The sequence below is a fragment of the Cuculus canorus genome, chromosome 16, assembly GCF_017976375.1.
Source record: "Cuculus canorus isolate bCucCan1 chromosome 16, bCucCan1.pri, whole genome shotgun sequence".
In the NCBI taxonomy this organism is placed as follows: domain Eukaryota; kingdom Metazoa; phylum Chordata; class Aves; order Cuculiformes; family Cuculidae; genus Cuculus; species Cuculus canorus.
In genome coordinates, this window is record NC_071416.1 from 9450343 (window position 1) to 9464207 (window position 13865).

General features: G+C 48.0%; 1 protein-coding gene across 1 annotated transcript; it reads right to left on the reverse strand.

Annotated features, from left to right (window-relative positions):
* Positions 1-11249: 11249 nt before the first annotated feature.
* Positions 11250-13548, reverse strand: NPBWR2 (neuropeptides B and W receptor 2). The gene is made up of 2 exons (XM_009562743.2): positions 13414-13548; positions 11250-12877 (listed from the first exon to the last, which is right to left on the reverse strand). The coding sequence occupies exon 2, from the start codon at positions 12246-12248 to the stop codon at positions 11250-11252; it is 999 nt and encodes a 332-aa protein (XP_009561038.1). The 5' UTR covers positions 12249-12877; positions 13414-13548.
* Between the last annotated feature and the right edge of the window lie 317 nt (positions 13549-13865).

Below are 13865 nucleotides of genomic sequence, written 5' to 3' on the forward strand. Positions count from 1 at the left end.
ACCCCCCCTGTGCTTTGAATGATGTAGCGTCTGAAAGACATAGCTGTGTGGATGTGAGGTGTCTCAACCGTGGTGCTCCCAGAATCTTTGCATGGGGGTTTATTTTTCCATCCTTGAGCACATGCAGTAACACTGAAGCATCCGCTTTCCTTTTATTGAGGTCAGTGGGAACTTTTGTCATAAAGGCAACTTTCTCTGCAGGCAAAAAGAGGTGAAAATGATAGAAAAATGGGTGGTTGGAGATGGGTGTGAGCTGCTTGCACTCCGCCAGCTTCCGCAGCGGCTCTGGGTCTGGCAGCAGGCAGGGCAGCGATGCTGGTGGTTGCCTGCTGGCAGATGTGAGTTCAGATCCAGGAGTAAAACAAGTTCTTCCCACTTACTTGCTGCACACTTCCCAAGAATTACAGGGTTAGGCATGACTGCGGAGAGAACAATGAGTTGCAGAACTGCTCTGAAAACAAAGGCAAAGCAATATTCTCTAGCCAAGAAAGATGGATTAGCCAGTGAAAAGTGCAATAAAGAAAGCGCCTTCTCTGCACAGAGATCAATATTCCTACCAGGGCAGGTAAATACCAGGAGAGGTGGTTTTATTAGTACTGGTGCTTTTTATTCTTTTTGAGAAAAGAAAGAAAACTGATGAGAAAAAAATTGAAATCTTTGTTTCTTTTCTAGTTCAGTTAATTATAAGTCCCCAGGGGTGAGTTCTTATAGGGAAGCCATAAACCAAAGTACTTTATTCAGTATTACGAGATTTATTAATGTACTAAGTGTTCTCCCTGCTGCTGCTGGCTGGAATCAACTGCCAGAAAGGGTGGGCTGGGGGCTGAGCTCTCCCTTGAGCGGCTCCTGGCACCTCTGGGCAGAGCTCTGGCTTTGGAGGATGCTTTGCTTTGCCGATGCTGCATCTCCCTTCCTTTGCTTCTGTGAGGGCTGTTGAGGTGATAACTTTCCCCCAACACAAATCACAGTTTCTAACAGCAGAAAAATAAGGTACAGAATTTCTACCCTCACTGAAGTCTGGATGTTTTTACACCGTGGAAAGAACCTACCCAGGGATTTGCAGAGTTATCCTCTATCGAGCTACTGGTCAGACTGAGGTTAACTGGTCTAGGTGAGTACCCAGTTGAAATCATCCTCCTCCTGCCCACTGCCTGTAGGAGACACGAAGCCCTTCACCTGCTCCAAACTCCTCTGGCCTCTGGTGGTGAAGGCAATTTCAGCAGGAGAAAGAAATCCTGACTGCAGGAAGGCAAAACTGCTCCACGTGGTGCCCATTGCTCTGCATCTTGGGATGTGCTCTCATGAAGACACTATTGGGTGCTGAGCAGTTGCCATGTCTCTGTTCCCAAGGTGTATTCATGAGGAGCTAGACTGTAAATCTGCCTTTTTACTTTTCTCCCCAGAAGGAGATTTCTTTACTCCTTGAAGAGCTGTAACTGTGCTCTGATCTTGCTCTGGGTCTTCTGGGATGTCGTTGCTGGGTGGGACAAAATGTGTCCCAAGAGGGATGCCTCCCACCCTGCAATGCTTTACAGGGAAGGTGAGTGCTCTCCATAGTCACAGCCTCTTTCTTTAGATGAAAAGGATCTCCAGAAGCAGCTGGTGCAGCCTTTGCTTCCTGCTCAGAAACAGAACTCTCACCGGCAGCAAAGCCGTCTCTGCCAGAAAACCTCCAGTTTGCTTTCCCACTCGATTCCCTGTGCTTTCCTTCAGCTATTTTTGTGCCTATTTATGCATAAACAAATTTCTCCTTCCTTCAACAAGGAGAACCTCCTTCAGGCAGCTCCTGAGCTGCAGTCCTGATTGTGCATTCATGGCTTCACGCCATGTTTCCATGTGAATCTCTGTGGCAGCAGAGCTTCGGCGCTGTGACATTGCAGAATCAGCTGGTAACTCACGTCCTTCATCCTCACCTCCCAAGCCCTGCCCAGGGCTTTCTGAAGGACCAGTTCTTATTCCCTGGTCTTCTCCTTTGTTGAGGAGAGCCACACAGCTGAGCTGGGATGGATGGAGTGTTGCAGAAGGGAAAACCATCTCAGCTTTGTGGTGAGAAAGGCTTGGGAGGTGGTGAGGCTGGAAGAAAGGAGAGAAAATGGACCTGAGGCTTCAGTACCAGCCCATAAACCAAGAGTCATGGTGCTGCCTGAGGAACAGAGATGGACTGTGAGAAAGCAGGGCACATGCTCTGTGATGGCAATGGGTGTTTGTTGTAGGGGTTTGGGGGGATGGGGATGTGATGTTACGGGATCTGTAGCCCCTCCTTATCACAGCTGATTTGAGGCACTTCTGTTTTGAGTGGCCCACGGTGGCTGCACGCACCTGCCCTCTTGCCCATTTAGCTCACAGCTACATTCCACCTTTGCTCCAAATGTGATAACAGATGAGCTAAAGTCATAAATCCTTCTGAGAAAGCGAGTTTCAGGTTTTTTTTCAAGCAAAGGGTCTGCCTTTGGGGTGCCAGAACTTCAGGTCAAAGAGCCCCACAGATTACAAACTCCCTTTGTTCTTTTTTTCAGCACCCTGAAGCCTGGATAAATTGTGTGGCAGAATGAAATCATCAATAAACACAGCAACATGGTCATGTATCTTGGCAACGATGATGGTAATCAACCATGTAAACTGACTTTGCTCTCTCTTTCTCCCTTAATGCAGTGAAATCCCAGCTGTCTGCAGTAAGGGAGTGATTCCTGCTCTGCAGTGCTGGGGAAGCCAGACAGCCCTTCCCCTCACCTGCCTCACCTCCAACGACACATGAGGGTTTTGCTTCAGCAACCCAAAAACTGACTGAATGCTCCCTGAGGTAGGAAGTACACAATAATATCCAATACGAGCTGTGATCACCTTCACCCTCCTGGAGAGCATGTGTCTTGTTCAGATTCTTGGGAATTTGGTCTTCCCATTGTTAAGCTGCTGGAAGAGCCTCTGGGAGTAAACCCCATCACTTCGTGCCGGCCCACGGCATCACTTAGGATCTTCCTGACTAATGAGCAGGTTGGGTCCTTCTAGCATCTGTTACACATGTCCTTGTCTCTTGCTCCTGCTTTGCTCGCAAATCCTTGTGCCTTTTGCAGTTTATAAGCTCTGGGAGAGAAACCTACCTGCAGAGCTCATGCAGGCAGCTGTTACTGGGAGGTCTTGTAACCTATGCAACTGGGCTACTCTTACCACAAAAGGTGTTTTTCCTCCAGTTCATGTTATTGCTGCAAGCGGATGTAGCTCCTGAGCAGATGAAGTTCTCCTGCCCGTCTGCGGTGGTCAGGGAGAGCATCCGCCTCTTCTCTCCTCTCTGGGCCTGCAGCCAGGCAGGGATGGGCTGGAGCCAAGAGCCAAGCAGCACCAGCGCAGCCAAAGAGCAGGTTTTCGGTGTACTGAAGGATGAATTTGCAAGGAACTAATCAGGAAACTTGTTTTTTTCCAAGGAAACCACTGACAGAATTAACATCTTCCCACAGTCTGGTTTTGGTTGGATGAGATCACCTTTCTCCTGGCCACAGAGAGGAGACCACACCAAGTATTAACTGTCTCTGTCCTTTCTGTAAACACTGGTTTCTCTGCGTGTTTTCCAGCTGCCATGTGCGGTGAGTGCTCCGAAAAGCTCATACCATGCTGGTTCATTCAGTGACAGGCTATAAAAACACAAGTTATACAGTCAATATGAAATCAAGATTAATGGCTTTGCAGCTTTATTTCCTCTGTGTGAAACAAATCCCGTGATGTGATTTGGCTACTTAATGTTTATTCAATGTTAGGGATTAATAGCAATTTCTCTGCATGCACAGGTCATTTGTTCACGTATTTTGGACTTTTCCTTGTTTCAGACTTGAACTGCTCTTGCTTTGCTTAACCACAGAGAAAATTCCTGGAGATAATCACCTGCCTCCAGGGATTAAGCATAAAAAAGCAGAAAATGAGCCCAGCCTTTGGTGCTGGTGTTTATCCTTGCTCCCTGAATTCCTGTGGCGGCTCAGAGATGGATATGCAAAGCCAACCAAGGCTGCTTTCTCCGCAATTTGCTTTGGCATCTGCACTGGGGTTTCGTTTGAATGTGCTCAGCTGGAAAACTGCCTCATGGCTTTCCATGAGTTCATGTTAGCGACGCCACTGATTCCTTTGCCTTGAGGCTGTCTGCCAGGCTGGTGGAGGATGATCTGCCCTGCTCTGACCTGCTGCTCAGTCTCTTCTCCCTGGCTTATGATCAGCTTGGAAGGAAGAAACTTGGCCAAGAGGAGCTCATGGCACTGAGGAGCCTGCTGTCTCCATCGCACAGCTAAGAGAAATGTAATTACATCCGTAGTGTTTCCATCAATACCAAGCAGCAGTAGGCTGAGTCTCAGGGGAGGTTTTTCATTGCGTTGCAATCTGACTTTATTAATTACCAGCCTCTGATCTCATTTGAGGGTTAAGTTTATGAAACTGAATCCTTATTTCACCACTTTCCTTATTCAGCTGCTTTATTGAGTTTTGTACCATGGATGGTCTGGACCTTAGAAACTCTCACAATGTCTGGTTCTTCAGGCACGAGCTGTGCAGGGGGAGATGATGGAGATGTACAGAAGTGCCGGTGGAAGACAGAGAAAGAAATTATATTTCAAGAAAATGGAAAACAGGGACAGTTGTCCCCTGTCAAAGATCTTACTCCTAAAATATAATTTGTTTTCCCCTCACCAGGAATTCCTGCTTCCCATTGTGAGGGTAGTGAGGCACTGGAACAGTTGTGGCTGCCCCATCTTTGGAGGTGTTCAAGGCCAGGTTGGATGGAGCTAGGAGCAACCTGATGCAGAGGGAGGTGTCCCTGCCCATGGCAGGGGGTGGGACTGGATGGGCTTTGAGGTCCCTTCCAATCCATTCCATGTTTCTATGATATGATTCTATGTGGGATGCCGGTGGCATGATCCAGAGCTCCCTGCCCAGCACCCTGCCCAGCACCCTGGGGTGTGTTAGCAAGGCCACCGTCAGGCTTTGGTGCAGCTGGGGCTGTTCACCTCCTCCTGGGAAAAGCTTTCCAGCCTCTCTGTTTAATCTGTGAGCACTGGACCTGGCTGTTGGCACTTACTGGAGTGCTTGTTTTTTATCTAGACATCAGATTTTCTTTTGAAAGGGAAAATAGCCACTAAACAGCCCTTGAAGCTTGGGCGAGTGTCTAATTCCACTTGAAGAGCTTTGTTAGATAATTGTAATACTTTTCTGAGCGAAAAGAGAGTAATTGAGGCTCTTAATTAAAAGCTATTCAGGCAGCTTTGATCTTTCCCTCTGCATCTTCACTTCCCAAACCCAAATGCCAGCAAGAAACTCTTGGCAACGTTTATAGTCACTATTCTTGGCATTTGCCTTTAAATTAACTCCTTTTCCCTCCTGGCAGCAAAAGGGAGGTGGCAGATATGGCTTTTCAAGAGAGCTTTCTTTGGAAAGCTCTTTTATTTCAAAGGGCAACTGGTTTCCTGTCATTCCATGATGACAGCAAGAGTGGAGCTCCTCTGGAGGCGTAACACCTGCCCAAGGGTTTATCACCCCAAAACCAGCTCTAGGCACAGCCTTGGCTGTCGTGGTGGTGTAGATGGAGTAAGACCCAACATGGTCTGCCTTGGGCATGGGACAGGGAGCTGCCGGTGCTGTGTCCCCACAGCAGGTCCTCAGGTGACCTGGCTCACCACGAAAGGGACACTAGCCTGGGAAGTCCACCTTTCTCCAGCAGCAGGTGGGAATGTCAACTTTTGAGGTGCTGAGACCCTCTGAAGGCTCATTTGGAACGGTAAAGCTGGAGGATCACCGTTTCCTCAGGTTTCCTGTGGGAACACCAGTGGCACATTAGCACCTGATTGTCCCTAATTGAGATGACACTCAGGGTCTCTCAGCTCTGAGTAGGTGACAAGGCAGAGAGATGATGAGTCAGGCTGTACAGAGAAGGGACAAATTCTCTCTCTTGGATTGCTTTTAGCAGTATCCTCTCGAGATGCTTCTGCTTCACATCTTCTCTACTCCAAGTTGTTGCTCATCCATTTTTAATCTCGCTTTTCATTTTTTTTCCCCATCTAAAGATGCTTCTGAGAGCCAGACCTTCATCCCCCCATGGGGTGCTATTTCTTTTCTCACCCGAAATCGTGACCAGCAGTAGGAGACAGGGCAGGACTCTATAAGTACCAGGGGATTACAGCTTCGCAAGGCAACAAGCTGCAGCACAGCTCAGATGAGGACAATTGATTGAAACAGCCGTCATTACTTGCTCCAGCTGAAAGACTTAAAACACAATGGTAATTTCGACTTCTTATCTCAGAAGCCTCGTTTTAAAGCCTGTGGTGGGAATATGAGCCCTGATTCCTGGTTTGGGGGTGGAAAATGGCTTTCTCGCCCTCTCCCAGGGATGATGAAGCAGAATCTCCCAGGGTGAGCTGTCCTCCTTGGTGCAGCAGGAGTGGGGAAGATGATGTCCTTCGTGGAGAGGAGGCAGGCAGGACCCTGCTGCTTTCCTCCCTGCTGCTGCAAGTGGAAAGCCTTCAGCTCCTGCCGTAACCAGGCAGCTGCGAGGTTACCTGGCACCTTTGCGCTCATAGAGACATCCTGGACTGTCCTGGAAGGAATTTCCCTGGCTTCGGGGCTGAGCTGGCTTCCCTGCATGACAGCTTGGGAAGGGGGTTAGGATAGAAGGAAGCTATGTAGGTCATTGATTCAGCCTCCCGTGACCCTGCAGACCCTTGAAGGGAATAGTTTGGAAAAGAAATAGGGGATTTATTCGCTGAATTATTAAGGGGATTTATTTCCCCACTTCCAGCTTCAATTTGTGGCTAGTGCAGGCTGGTGAGATGTGCAGCCAGCCCACCCCAGCAGCCTGAAACTCAAAACGAATGAGCAGGCGTGCAAGCTTTCCCTGGAGTGAACTTGTGCAACGAGTGGGCAAGTGTCTCCTCAAAGGTGGTTTGTGCTCCTCCAGAAACAACTGCAGCAACCCGGCCTGGGTCATGTGCTCAGCCCAGGCCAGTTTGCAGCCTTCCTGGGTACCAGCCTGTGTGAGAGGCTGAGCAGCTGCTCCACATTCAGTGATGCTGAGCTGAAAGCAGAGAGTGCCGCTTAGTGCCGCCAAGCTGAAGCACAGGACGCTGCTGGATGCTCATCTGGCTGGCGCACTGGACAGCTTGGTGCACCGATGGGAGCCAGAATCCCTCCTAAGCACAGGAAAAGACCTTGGCTAGTGTAAACCACTTCTTGCCCTGCAGCCTTGCACCCCAAGAGAGCATCGAGGAGCCGACATTCCAGCATTAAGTATTTTACATAGAGAAAAACACCGATGCAGGCAGAGGAGATGCTGAGAGGTGGGGCTGCTCATCCTTGGGGGGAGAGAGGGCTCAGAACAACATCTGTAAATGCCTTATGGAGGGTGCAGAGAAGAGGGAGCCAGGCTCTGCTCAGTGCCATCCAGTGGCAGAGTAGGAGGCACAAGTTTAAACACAGGAAATTCCATTCAAATAGAAGAAAAAACTTTTACTGTCAGAGTGGTGAAGTACTGGAACAGGTTGCTCAAAGATGTTTTGGCATCTCCAGCCTTGGAGACTTTCAAACCCAAGTGGATGTAGTCCTGGGCAACCAGCTGTAGGTGACCCTGCCTGAGCAGGTGGGTTGGACTGGGGCATCTTCAGAGGTGCCTTCAGCCTCAGCCACTCTGCGATTCTGTGACAATGGTGATGTTTGATTCAAAAGGGAAAAGCTCCGGCAATAACACTGTCAAGTGTGAAAGTGAATGATTTACACTTGAAAGGTCCTTCCTACCTAATTAAATATATTAGGTTTTCCACCTCATGAAATATATTGCCTTTTTTTTACAGTCCGAGCGACAATGAACAGTCGCGTTGCAGCTACCTAGGGAATTTTTGCATGAAGTGGCATAGTTTGAGTCAGTTTTCTGCACTCGGAGAGGTTTTTCCACCTGGAAGCCCATTGCCAGTAGGTGGCAACCGTGCCAAAGCAGTGGGTGCTGGTGATGCCCACCTGCAGAGGCTGGCTCTGCTCCAAGGGGTCACATCCTTTGCACTCCCTCATCTGGTTCCTGCCTCCTTCCCTGTGAAGGTCTGTCAGGACCACAGCACCCCAGCTTTCCTTCAAAAATCAGCCACCAGTACTGTTCCCAGTCCTTCATCTGCCAGGCCTTCCTCCTCTTTTCCAAAAGCTTTGAGTGAATTGATATCTCTTGAGAGCTATTAGCACCTTCTAAGTGGAGGTGATTTCTTCTCCAGGTGCCTTCCTGTCCCTCCTATTGTGACTTGGGCTTGCTAAGAGGTCACCCCCCACACCTTAGTGTGCCAAGACACAAACTGTCAGGACCAGCTTTGCAAAAGCCCTTGTGTTTTCTCGTAGTTGCAAGGTGCAGCTCAAGAGAATTAGAGAGGAACCATGAAACTTGGCTCTGGGAACCCTGTGGGCACCAAGACTACCGTAGTAGGACTGTGGGATTAAGGACCCACTGCTGTGGTCTATTCCTCAGGAGGTTGCCTGAGGCAGAGGGTTCACCTTTTCATCTTTATAGCAAGTTAATGTTACAGTTGGTATAAAGAATAAAACCCCTGGAAAAGTTGCACCTGAAAGGATGTGTTTCCCTTCATTGTTCTTCCCAAGTTAACACCTTTCATGTGGAAAAGGCAACACAAGCGATCGTGCATTCACAAATCTGTTTCGGGCTTCTGAAAAGGAAAAATGAAATTGCCTCCAGGATATATTGAAGGCTGTGAATTTTAGTGTCCGGGCTTTGAGGGCACTGAATTACCCTGAGTGGCCCCACCTGGGGTCTCCACCCACACCCTCACTTATTGCTCCAGGAGCCTATTTAAGCCGAGCCCTGCAGACCTTTTGCTTTTGGAGGGATATTTGTTTCCAGCTCTGCCTTCTGTGTGGCTGTTGGAGTTGTGTTACAGCCTTGTCTCAAGCCCTGTTTTCTGCCTGGATTTGGTACGTGCCATACAGCTGGTCTATAGTCTCATCTTCACCTGTCCTGTACTTTCCTAGTGGAGTTTGGCCAGGTAAGAGCTCAGCTTGGTGTCTGTGGATCCAGGGAAAGCTGGAGATAAAGATTTTAGCTGAGAAAGCCTTCCTTAAACCAATAATTTATATATTTTATTAGGCTAACGTGTATGAGAATAAGCTTGTTGTAGACCTCCACCTTACTGCAGCCCTACAAGACAGCTTACTGCTCTACTCAGTTGGGTATCGTTTCCTTGGACAAGGACTGGAGTAGTTTGGTTTTTGCAGGAGTGGAGAGGGGAGTCAGTCTTTGGCGTTGCTTTGGCCAAAAAGGTCCACTCACATTTAACAAGGTGCTTTGGAGCAACTATAGAGCCAAAATGACCAAGCTGTGGGGTGTGCACTGTCTTGGCTGTGGTAGGTGGCTACTAAGGACTGAATGTGGCAACAAGCCCTACTCACCGTGGCAGGTAGATGGAGGAGGTGGCTTCTCCATGTCTGTGAAAGCTGGAAGATGCAGTGTGCTCATCAGCAAGGGAGAAGCTTCCTTGTTAGGAGAGGGAGAATGAGGTTTCACGGTGTTTTTGGTATTTCAGGGAGTGCAGGGATAGGATAAGAGGAAACTGGTTGTGGCTGAAAGGGGAGATTGAGATGAGATCTCGAGAAGAAATGTTCCTCTGTGAGGGCTGTCCAGAGCAGTGGTGGCTGCCCCATATTTGGAGGTGTTCAAGGCCAGGTTGGATGGAGCTTGGAGCAACCGGATCCAGTGGGAGGTGTCCCTGCCCATGGCAGGGGGTGGAACTGGATGGGCTCTGAGGTCCCTTCCAACCCAAACCATTCTATGAATTCTTGAATCTTTCGATATGGTGCTTCTGATCTCCAGAGTCTTCCTCTCAGGTCATGGTTCTGTTGAAGTGTTTTTACTATTTACCTGTCAAAGAAGGAACTTCATCAGCAGCGCTTGCTTGCATTTTTCTTGTGGCTCACAAAACACCTTAATTTTGTTACAAATCTGCAATGTTTAGTTTTACAGCAGGTAAAATGCAACACATATAGCAAAGAGATTGGACAAATGGTTTAAGTCTTCTCTGGTGAAAGGAGGACCGGTCTCTTTATTCACATAAGGTTTATTTCATTAATCACTCTTAAATAAATATATATTTGACACTTAACAGGAGCAATTAAAAATAATTTCAAGCACAAATTTGCCACAGTTGCCATGGTATTTGCATGGTGTGATGTTTCATACTGTATTTGAGACTCAAATCTTACTTTTTGTTTAAATTTAACTTGCATTAATAGCAAGTGGGTGTGACAAATAGATATCCCTCAAAATCAAAACCAGAGCCATAACACATATGCACATATATGGACATGAAAATGGTCAGTTTTGTCTTCCAAATACTCATCTTGCATCCTCTGCCCATTTTATTGACATGTCATTGAAGGAGTTCGCTATTTCTGCTCCATGAAACACTCCTCCAGATAACAGCTGTTAAGAACTGAGAGTTGCATTTATCTGAGAGCTGATCTCCAGCTCACCTGTGCTGTACAGCAGGTGGCAATAAAGGGCCGTATGTAGCAGAAGTGCACCTCTGGAAAGGAAGTTTTCTGTCCTAATGCTTCAGGTTGTGTGATTAAAAACAAGAATATAGAAATGCAACTTTTTTGGGAGGTGCAGAGAGGAAAAATGCAGAACTTGCGAGTAAGCAGGACAAACCATATTTTAATGATAACCAGACATGTATGTTACAGTTAAATGAATGAAAGAACATTGTGCATTCATCAGCCACCCCTTCAGTCTGCAAAGGCAGCCCTGCAAAGTCATGGGAATCACAGAATCACCAGGTTGGAAAAGACCTCTAGGATCATTGAATCCAACCATTTCTATCAACCACTAAACCATGTCCCTGAGCATCTCATCCACCCGTCTTTTAAATACCTCCAGGGATGGTGACTCCACCACCTCCCTGGGCGCCTGTTCCAGTGCCCAGTGACCCCTTCTACGAAAAATTTTTTTCTGATGTCCAGCCTGAACCTCTCCTGGCGGAGCTGGAGGCCATTCCCCCTTGTCCTGTCCGCTGTCACTTGGGAGAAGAGCCCAGCTCCCTCCTCTCCACAACCTCCTTTCAGGCAGTTGTAGAGAGTAATAAGGTCCCCCCTCAGCCTCTTCTCCAGGCTAAACAAACCCAGCTCTCTCAGCCGCTCCTCATAAGACTTGTTCTCCAGCCCCTTCACCAGCTTTGTTGCTCTTTTCTGGACACGCTCCAGAGGAAGGAAGGGATCTGGGAGCCCCAACCCACAGTTCAGGAAGTTCTGCATTCCAGCATCTTCCGGAAACTTTTCCGAAAGCTGTCATCCAGGAAAGCGTACAAGAAAGGATTCAAGCACGAATTGGCATAGCTTAGGCTGGTAATGAAGTAGGATATACCGATGACCATGGAGGTCTGGGGCAAGTCAGTGGTCAAAGCCACGATGGTGGCCAGGTGGAAGGGGGTCCAACAGAAGAGACACACCGCTAGGACTATGAAGACCATAATAGTGACTTTTTTCTTGGCTTTGTCCAGGGCTTTAGCATTAGAGTTCAAGTGCATGTTCCTTAGCTTGTAGAGCATCATAGTGTAGAGGATGCAGATGGTGGACACTGGAATGGCAAAGCCAAGAATAAGGGTATAGATCCTGCTGGCTTTGAACCAAAACCTTTCGGGCTTGGGGAAATTGAGACCACAACTCTTGATCTCCAGGTCATCTATGTAGACGTTGGCAAAGATGATGAAAGGGAGAACTATGATGGTGACTAGGATCCAGATGCACAAACTGACAATCCTGGCTGCTCGGTATGTGCGGTGTGGCATCCTCTTGGACCTGACTGTAGCCAGCACTACCAGATACCTGTCTATGCTCATCACTGTCAGGAAATAAATGCTGGAGAAGATATTGTAGTGGTCTATGGACAAGATAACTTTGCAGAGGACTTCTCCAAAGGGCCAGTAATGGAGGAGGTGTTCAGCAATATTAATGGGCAAGACGAGTGTGAACAAGTCATCTGCGATAGCGAGGTTCAGGATGAACATGTTTGTCACAGTCTTCATCTTGGGGGCTTTGAGGATCACATAGATGACAGCGGTGTTGCCTGTGAGCCCAACAGCACAGATCACAGAGTAAATCACAGGGAGGATAACATAGAAATCGGCTGCCTGCTCTTGGAAGGTTAAGTTGTACCTCATAGTGTTGTCCAGGTAGCAGCTGTTGCCTGCATTGCTACAAGTGCTGTTCAAATCATCCCAAAGAGAGCTGTTTCCCATGCCTGCTGGTCAAAGACTGCCTTCAGATGTCATTGAAAGCCTTGCTAGCCCAGGAGGGAAAATTTTCTTTTCTGTTTGAGAAGCAGCTTCTATCTCATTTAGAAGTGGATTATTTCCAAAGAGTAGGTTGTGAGCAGTACAGAGCATCTAACCTACCTCTCCTGTCCCCCACTGTTGGAGAAGTTAGATTTTTGAAGTGAAAAGAAGTGGGGAAAAAAAATAAGATTGAAAGACATGAGGTTCCATGAGCAAAGCAAACGAGAGTTATAACACCCTGTGCAAGTCAGAGAACTCTTCTCTCTGGAGCGTGCCAGGGAGCTGTGGCTTTTCTCTGCTGGGGAAGACAAGTGGCTCCGGTTCAGCTCTCTGCAGCGAGTCCTTCTCTGTGCTGGCAGGAACGGGGAGGGCAAGGAGGAAGCTTTCTGAGAGGCCGACTATTTAGAGTCCTCGGAGGACTTGAGGGATGGCTGCTGTCTCAGTTGCACAGCGCTTGCTTTTCCATGCCTGAGCAGAAGCATTGCAACATTTAATTAGTGCCTTTGTGTCGGAGTTCAGGCTCTTTTTATTGACTGAGATGTCACACACAATGAAGAAGTTTCCAATGAATAAGTCTTCACTCCCAGAGTCCCCTAGGAAAAGAAGGAGGGAGGGAAGGATAGAGTTCAAGGAGCAGTTCCAAAACTAAGGGTTAAAGGTGTTTAATGCACAATTAAAGTAACTCCTAAACCCCAAGGGTAGGTTATGATCTTGGTTAACGTGAAGACTGTTCCCATTGCAAACAACTGTAGCATCACAAAACTTGGCATGGACGGACAGACAGACCTGTAAAGCTATAAAGTTCAGGATTACACAGGGAAGGGATAAAGAAAAGTATCACGAAACAAGTCCACTTCTCTCCACTTGGCTACAGGCAAAGCAAGAATTCCCCCAGTTGTTTACATCTCTAACAATTGCCACATCCATCGCTATTGCCTGACCCACACTTCCAAGAATTCCTCCGCAGGGAAGCGACCAACTAACCGATCCCCATGAATATCAAAGATTTAGAGCTAGTCCTCAGGCTCTGCAAAGAGAAGTGCCTTATTGCACTTGCATTTTGTTGTCAGACAGCAATAAAGTGAGCAGGAATTCAGCATTGGGAATGGAGGGTTGAAGTGCCCCTTACCTGGTGAGCAGCTCCAGCTGCTTCCTCCGACTGCTGCTCTGCACTGTTGAGCCTCTTCTCTCGAATCTGAGTTGGAGGAGGGTCTCTAGGATGCTGACGTTACCCAGCTTTGCAATCATATCGACATGGTGGCTCTGTGTGTGCACTGCGTGTCTGAGAAATTAGATCTTGTTCACACCAAGGAGGGAGGGGAAAAAGTTTTCTCTCTGCAGGGCTGTTTAAATAGCAAATAAGGTGGATGCTGGTGAGCAGCTGATGCTCCAGGGCTGCCTCTCCTCAGGAATGCGGCAGATGTTGAGGTGCACAGGCAGACTGTGGCTGGCTGAATGTGTGAGAGGAAGGATGGGTCTGTGTGTTAAACTGCTTCAATAGGGAACACTGGCTGATTTTAACAAAGGAAGATGCACAAATGTAGAGGAGGAGGGGTGTGGGGAGTGGGAGGCGGGTGCACA